Consider the following 8,075-nt stretch of genomic DNA (forward strand, 5'->3'; position numbering starts at 1 on the left):
TTGAAGGAGGAGGGAGCCAGACTCTTTTCAGTGGTTCCCAGTGAGAGGACGAGGGGCAACGGGCACAAGTTGGACCAGAAGAGGTTCCACTCAAATATGAGGAGAAACTTCTTCACGGTGAGGGTGGCAGAGCCCTGGAAGAGGCTGCCCAGGGAGGGTGTGGAGTCCCCTTCCTTGGAGATTTTCAAGACCCTCCTGGATGCTCCTGAGTAACGTGCTCTGACAAGCTCTGGGCAATCCTGCTTCAGCAGGGGAGTTGGACTAGATGATCTCTATGCTCCCTTCCAACTCTAAAAATTCAGTGAAATTCAGTGAAATTCAGTGACTGTCTAACACTCTCCTCCCTCCCCAGGCCAGCACCCAGCTGAACAGCCCCATCACGTCCCCCACCCAGTCCCCGACGCCGTCTCCTGTCACCAGCCTCAACAGTGTCTGCACGGGGCTGAGCCCCCTCCCCGTCCTCACACAGTTCCCCCGGCCCATGGGCCCAGCACAAGGTGAGGGGAAGGAGAGGGGACAGCACAGGGTTGGGGATTTTTCCTGTCGTTTCTTCACACCCCCTACAAACATTTGCTGCCTTTTCGCAGGTGATGGGCGCTACTCCTTGCTGGGCCAGCCTCTGCAGTACAACCTCTCCATCTGTCCCCCACCTCTGCTCCACAACCAGCCCAACTACAATGCACACCAGGTAAAATTGGGCCAAACCCCCCACCCACTCACCCTTTCAATCTCCTGACACCCCAAAGGGCCGTGCTGCCATCCAGAGAGATCTGGACAGGCTGGAGAACTGGGCAAGGAAGAACCTCATGAGGTTCAACAGGGAAAAGTGTAGGGTCCTGCACCTGGGGAAGAAGAATGTCAGGCATCAATACAGGTTAGGCATGGACCTGCTGGAGACAAGCTCTGAAGAGAAAGATCTAGGGGTCCTGGTGGACAACAAAATGACCATGAGCAAACAGTGTGCTCTTGTGGCCAGGTTGGCCAACGGAATCCTGGGCTGCACAGGGAAGAGTGTGGCCAGCAGGTCAAGGGAGGTCATTCTCCCCCTCTGCTCTGCACTGGAGAGGCCACAACTGGAATCCTGCATCCAGTTCTGGGCTCCCCAGTTCAAGAGGGACAGGGAACTACTGGAAAGAGTCCAGCGAAGGGCAACAAAGATGATTCAAGGATTGGAGCATCTCCCTGATGAGGAGAGACTGAGAGAGCTGGGACTCTTGAGTCTGGAGAAGAGAAGGCTGAGGGGAGACCTTCTCAACGCCTACAAGTATCTCAAGGGAGGGTTGAAGGAGGAGGGAGCCAGACTCTTTTCAGTGGTTCCCAGTGAGAGGACGAGGGGCAACGGGCACAAGTTGGACCAGAAGAGGTTCCACTCAAATATGAGGAGAAACTTCTTCACGGTGAGGGTGGCAGAGCCCTGGAAGAGGCTGCCCAGGGAGGGTGTGGAGTCCCCTTCCTTGGAGATTTTCAAGACCCTCCTGGATGCTCCTGAGTAACGTGCTCTGACAAGCTCTGGGCAATCCTGCTTCAGCAGGGGAGTTGGACTAGATGATCTCTATGCTCCCTTCCAACTCTAAAAATTCAGTGAAATTCAGTGAAATTCAGTGACTGTCTAACACTCTCCTCCCTCCCCAGGCCAGCACCCAGCTGAACAGCCCCATCACGTCCCCCACCCAGTCCCCGACGCCGTCTCCTGTCACCAGCCTCAACAGTGTCTGCACGGGGCTGAGCCCCCTCCCCGTCCTCACACAGTTCCCCCGGCCCATGGGCCCAGCACAAGGTGAGGGGAAGGAGAGGGGACAGCACAGGGTTGGGGATTTTTCCTGTCGTTTCTTCACACCCCCTACAAACATTTGCTGCCTTTTCGCAGGTGATGGGCGCTACTCCTTGCTGGGCCAGCCTCTGCAGTACAACCTCTCCATCTGTCCCCCACCTCTGCTCCACAACCAGCCCAACTACAATGCACACCAGGTAAAATTGGGCCAAACCCCCCACCCACTCACCCTTTCAATCTCCTGACACCCCAAAGGGCCGTGCTGCCATCCAGAGAGATCTGGACAGGCTGGAGAACTGGGCAAGGAAGAACCTCATGAGGTTCAACAGGGAAAAGTGTAGGGTCCTGCACCTGGGGAAGAAGAATGTCAGGCATCAATACAGGTTAGGCATGGACCTGCTGGAGACAAGCTCTGAAGAGAAAGATCTAGGGGTCCTGGTGGACAACAAAATGACCATGAGCAAACAGTGTGCTCTTGTGGCCAGGTTGGCCAACGGAATCCTGGGCTGCACAGGGAAGAGTGTGGCCAGCAGGTCAAGGGAGGTCATTCTCCCCCTCTGCTCTGCACTGGAGAGGCCACAACTGGAATCCTGCATCCAGTTCTGGGCTCCCCAGTTCAAGAGGGACAGGGAACTACTGGAAAGAGTCCAGCGAAGGGCAACAAAGATGATTCAAGGATTGGAGCATCTCCCTGATGAGGAGAGACTGAGAGAGCTGGGACTCTTGAGTCTGGAGAAGAGAAGGCTGAGGGGAGACCTTCTCAACGCCTACAAGTATCTCAAGGGAGGGTTGAAGGAGGAGGGAGCCAGACTCTTTTCAGTGGTTCCCAGTGAGAGGACGAGGGGCAACGGGCACAAGTTGGACCAGAAGAGGTTCCACTCAAATATGAGGAGAAACTTCTTCACGGTGAGGGTGACAGAGCCCTGGAAGAGGCTGCCCAGGGAGGGTGTGGAGTCCCCTTCCTTGGAGATTTTCAAGATGCTCCTGAGTAACGTGCTCTGACAAGTTCTGGGTGGTCCTGCTTTAGCAGGGGAGTTGGACTAGATGATCTCTATGGTCCCTTCCAACTCTAAAATTCATTGAAATTCAGTGAAATTCAGTGAAATTCAGTGAAAGTGAGACCACCCCTCTCTGGGCAGGACCCAGTAGTGGTTCACAAATGAGTCTTACCCCCCTGTCCTGTGCTTGGACACCCCTTGAGTAGGGCCCTGCTGCCAACCCCACACTCTGGGGCCACTCAGCAGAGCTGCTGTTGTAAATGGATTTCCCTACAGCCTGGCACTGGGTTAAAATTTCAATTTCTCCCAGCTTTGCCCAAAGGCAGCATCAGCCCCAAGTTCTGTGGGTGGCCTCCAACCATCAGGGCTGTGCCTTGGTCTCATCTAACTTACCCAAGCGTGGTGTCACCTCAAAAGTTCCAGGGGGTGCAAGGTTCTTTCACAGATTTGGCCTAGTCACATCTGGGTTTTCCCCCACTCTTGGGGTGTTGTGTGGGCACCGTGTGAGGCCACGGCGTCTCCTCAGGTGACACATTTATCATTTCTTTTTTTTCTTTAAGGGGCAGACTGGAATGAAACATGGAAACCGGAGCAAGAGACAGGCCCTCAAGTCAGCGTCCACTGACCTTGGGACGAGTGATGTAGGCAAGTGACCTTCCTCCAGTCCCTCCTCCTCCCCCTTTTTGCCCTCTGACTATCCCTGCTGCACGGGCAGAGACTCCAGGTGCCACCTCTGCCCACACCAGCGTCCCCCAGAACCTGTTGATAGGTTGGGTTGTGCAGAAATATTCCTACCACCACCTCCCCCCTCACACAAACACCCCCCAGCCCCCCTCAGGACTGGTTTGGGGGGTGCAGTACAACTGGTCCCAGTCCGGTCACGGGGGAGGGAGGGAAGGAGGGAAGGAGAGACACACGCCTGTGCAGCAAGACAAGACTTGCTAGTTGGGCATGAGCCAGACAGCCTGGAAGGGAGGTAGTTCTTCACTGGCTTCTCTGGAGGCTTCAGACTTGTCTCCTGTGTCACCACCACCAGCAGGAGCTGGTTGCAGGGGGCCCTTTAAGAGCCACTCGCAGGAGAGCTGCCCCCGTCCCCGCGGCTGGCATGTTCATTACATGCCACGTTAATATTAGCAAAGAATCCATTCAGCCAGCCCTCGCTAAGCCCAAAAGCTGGGGCTGGAGCCAGGAGGCAGCAGAAGTGTTTTGGGTACCACAGGGCAGAGGCAAAGAGGTTGACATGACACCGGGGTGGGCACAGAGGGGATCCCCCCCCAACGGGTGAAGCACACGGGGCAGTGTCACCTGCAGGATCCCCACGTGTCAATTCTGTGGGTGCTCAACTCAACCCACAGGGGGACACCCTCTGTGGGTGCAGCCTGTCCTCCTCCCTTCCAGGGACAGAGAGCAGGAGAGCTGGGTTGGCTCCTGGTCCTGCTACTCAAGGACCAGGGTAGGAAGATGGGGCAGAGCATCTGGAAAAGCCCAAACTGAAAAGCCAAGGCCAGGCAAAGGAAGGAAGGAAGGAAGGAAGGAAGGAGGACCTGGTGTTGCTGGAGCCCTGGGCAAATGGGAGCCAGGAGGCAGCAGAAGTGTTTGGGTACCACAGGGCAGAGGCAAAGAGGTTGACGTGACACCGACCTGGACACAGAGGGTTTCCCCCCACGGGTGAAGCACACGGGGCAGTGTCACCAGTGTCGACGTCCTCTGTGGGTGCAGCCTGTCCTCCTCCCTTCCAGGGACAGAGGGCAGGAGAGCTGGGTTGGGTCCCAGTCCTGGTACTCAAGGAGCAGGGTAGGAAGATGGGGCAGAGCATCTGGAAAAGCCCAGACTGAAAAGCCAAGGCCAGGCAAAGGAAGGAAGGAAGGAAGGAAGGAGGACCTGGTGTTGCTGGAGCCCTGGGCAAATGGGAGCCAGGAGGCAGCAGAAGTGTTTGGGTACCACAGGGCAGAGGCAAAGAGGTTGACATGACACCGGGGTGGGCACAGAGGGGATCCCCCCATGGGTGAAGCACACGGGGCAGTGTCACCTGCAGGATCCCCACGTGTCAACGTCCTCTGTGGGTGGACAGAGGGCAGGAGAGCTGGGTTGGGTCCTTGGTCCTTGGTACTCAAGGACCAGGGTAGGAAGATGGGGCAGAGCATCTGGGAAAGCCCAGACTGAAAAGCCAAGGCCAGCCAAAGGAAGGAAGGAAGGAAGGAGGACCTGGTGTTGCTGGAGCCCTGGGCAAATGGGAAATACCAGTCCCCTCTTGACACGGGCCACCTCGGGACCAGGATGGGGCCCTGGAGGGACCAGAATGGTCAACGTCCTCTGTGGGTGCAGCCTGTCCTCCTCCCTTCCAGGGACAGAGGGCAGGAGAGCTGGGTTGGGTCCCAGTCCTGGTACTCAAGGACCGGGGTAGGAAGATGGGGCAGAGCACCTAGAAAAGCCTAAACTGAAAAGCCAAGGCCAGGCAAAGGAAGGAGGGAAGGAAGGAAGGAAGGAGGAGCTGGTGTTGCTGGAGCCCACAGGGCAGAGGCAAAGAGGTTGATGTGACACCGACCTGGGCACAGAGGGGATCCCCCCCACGGGTGAAGCACACGGGGCAGTGTCACCTGCAGGATCCCCACGTGTCAATGTCCTCTGTGGGTGGACAGAGGGCAGGAGAGCTGGGTTGGGTCCTTGGTCCTTGGTACTCAAGGACCAGGGTAGGAAGATGGGGCAGAGCATCTGGAAAAGCCCAAACTGAAAAGCCAAGGCCAGGCAAAGGAAGGAGGGAAGGAGGACCTGGTGCTGCTGGAGCCCACAGGGCAGAGGCAGAGAGGTTGACGTGGCACCAGGCTGGGCACAGAGGGGATCCCCCCACGGGTGAAGCACACGGGGCAGTGTCACCTGCAGGATCCCCACGTGTCAACGTCCTTTCTGGGTGCAACCTGTCCTTCCTTCCAGGGACAGAGGGCAGGAGAGCTGGGTTGGGTCCTGGTACTCAAGGACCAGGGTAGGAAGATGGGGCAGAGCATCTGGGAAAGCCCAAACTGAAAAGCCAAGGCCAGGCAAAGGAAGGAAGGAAGGAAGGAAGGAGGACCTGGTGTTGCTGGAGCCCTGGGCAAATGGGAAATACCAGTCCCCTCTTGACACGGGCCACCTCGGGACCAGGATGGGGCCCTGGAGGGACCAGAATGGTCAACGTCCTCTGTGGGTGCAGCCTGTCCTCCTCCCTTCCAGGGACAGAGGGCAGGAGAGCTGGGTTGGGTCCCAGTCCTGGTACTCAAGGACCGGGGTAGGAAGATGGGGCAGAGCACCTAGAAAAGCCTAAACTGAAAAGCCAAGGCCAGGCAAAGGAAGGAGGGAAGGAAGGAAGGAAGGAGGAGCTGGTGTTGCTGGAGCCCACAGGGCAGAGGCAAAGAGGTTGATGTGACACCGACCTGGGCACAGAGGGGATCCCCCCCACGGGTGAAGCACACGGGGCAGTGTCACCTGCAGGATCCCCACGTGTCAATGTCCTCTGTGGGTGGACAGAGGGCAGGAGAGCTGGGTTGGGTCCTTGGTCCTTGGTACTCAAGGACCAGGGTAGGAAGATGGGGCAGAGCATCTGGAAAAGCCCAAACTGAAAAGCCAAGGCCAGGCAAAGGAAGGAGGGAAGGAGGACCTGGTGCTGCTGGAGCCCACAGGGCAGAGGCAGAGAGGTTGACGTGGCACCAGGCTGGGCACAGAGGGGATCCCCCCACGGGTGAAGCACACGGGGCAGTGTCACCTGCAGGATCCCCACGTGTCAACGTCCTTTCTGGGTGCAACCTGTCCTTCCTTCCAGGGACAGAGGGCAGGAGAGCTGGGTTGGGTCCTGGTACTCAAGGACCAGGGTAGGAAGATGGGGCAGAGCATCTGGGAAAGCCCAAACTGAAAAGCCAAGGCCAGGCAAAGGAAGAAAGGAAGGAAGGAAGGAGGAGCTGGTGTTGCTGGAGCCCTGGGCAAATGGGAGCCAGGAGGCAGCAGAAGTGTTTGGGTACCACAGGGCAGAGGCAGAGAGGTTGACGTGACACCGACCTGGGCACAGAGGGGTTCCCCCCCCCACGGGTGAAGCACACAGGGCAGTGTCACCTGCAGGATCCCCACGTGTCAACGTCCTCTGTGGGTGGACAGAGGGCAGGAGAGCTGGGTTGGGTCCTTGGTCCTTGGTACTCAAGGACCAGGGTAGGAAGATGGGGCAGAGCATCTGGAAAAGCCAAACTGAAAAGCCAAGGCCAGGCAAAGGAAGGAAGGAAGGAAGGAGGGAAGGAAGGAAGGAGGACCTGGTGTTGCTGGAGCCCTGGGCAAATGGGAAATACCAGTCCCCTCTTGACACAGGCCACCTGGGGACCAGGATGGGGCCCTGGAGGGACCAGGATGGGGCCCCTGAGGGACCAAAATGGTAGCGGTGGTTTGAGGGGGAAAAAGGGCTTAAAAAAATTGTATTCTTAATGTAGGGGCAGCTTAGTGCTGCTTTCAGGGGCAAAGTAGAGGTGATTTCTCCAAGGCCAGACAGAGGTTGGCTGGAGAGGAGCCCCCACATCAGCCCTTGCTGTGTTGGTGCCCCCCAAGAACCCGCTGCTGACCCAACGTTGTGCTTTCCCCCGCAGTGCTGGGCCGGGTGCTGGAGGTGACAGACCTGCCCGAGGGCATCACGAGGACGGAGGCCGACAAGCTCTTCACCCAGCTCGCCATGGCTGGGGCCAAAATCCAGTGGCTGAAAGAGACTCAGGGGCGCCGAGGAGATGGGGGCGGCGGGGACAACAACGGGACTGCGGAGAACGGCAGGCACGGTGACCTCGCTGCCTTATACACCATCGTGGCCGTGTTCCCCAGCCCCCTGGCTGCCCAAAACGCCTCCCTTCGCCTCAACAACTCCCTCAGCCGCTTCAAACTGCGCGTGGCCAAAAAGAACTACGACTTGAGGGTGCTGGAACGTGCCAGCTCCCAGTAGGGCTCAGGCACTGGCACCCAGCACACTGGACTGCGGGCACTTCCCTCTGCCTTCTCTCTTCCTTTCTGCCCTCCCTTCCTCTCTCTCGCCCTCCTTCCTGGATATATTTATATGGACATAATTAAGAGACGAGAAATTGATTTTTTTTTTTTTTATTATTAATATTATTATTATTATTATTATTATTATTATTTTTGGAGTGATGCCCGTGCCCGCCCACCCTACCCTGTGTATATTGTTTTGTTAAGCACTGTGTTGAGCCGCACATAGAGGTGTTGATTGGTATGTTCACTGCACATTTTATTTAATCTGATTATTATTTGGGGGGTATTTTTGGTTTTGTTTTATTTGCGGGGGGGGGGGG

General features: G+C 57.1%; 1 protein-coding gene across 6 annotated transcripts in view; it reads left to right on the forward strand.

Annotated features, from left to right (window-relative positions):
- Nucleotides 1-8,054, forward strand: part of R3HDM2 (R3H domain containing 2) — a 74,980-nt gene extending 66,926 nt beyond the window's left edge. For 3 of the 6 annotated variants that reach the window (XM_014958900.1, XM_014958898.1, XM_014958901.1), the window contains 4 exons: nt 353-497; nt 588-688; nt 3,330-3,414; nt 7,368-8,054. In XM_014958900.1, coding sequence (XP_014814386.1) covers nt 353-497; nt 588-688; nt 3,330-3,414; nt 7,368-7,711 — 675 coding nt within the window. In that variant the 3' untranslated portion in view covers nt 7,712-8,054. The remainder of the gene's footprint in view (nt 1-352; nt 498-587; nt 689-3,329; nt 3,415-7,367) is intronic. The other 3 variants (XM_014958903.1, XM_014958902.1, XM_014958904.1) reach the window with 2 other exon arrangements.
- Nucleotides 8,055-8,075: the final 21 nt, after the last annotated feature.

Source organism: Calidris pugnax, unplaced genomic scaffold (assembly GCF_001431845.1).
Source record: "Calidris pugnax isolate Ruff unplaced genomic scaffold, ASM143184v1 scaffold384, whole genome shotgun sequence".
NCBI classification, from domain to species: domain Eukaryota; kingdom Metazoa; phylum Chordata; class Aves; order Charadriiformes; family Scolopacidae; genus Calidris; species Calidris pugnax.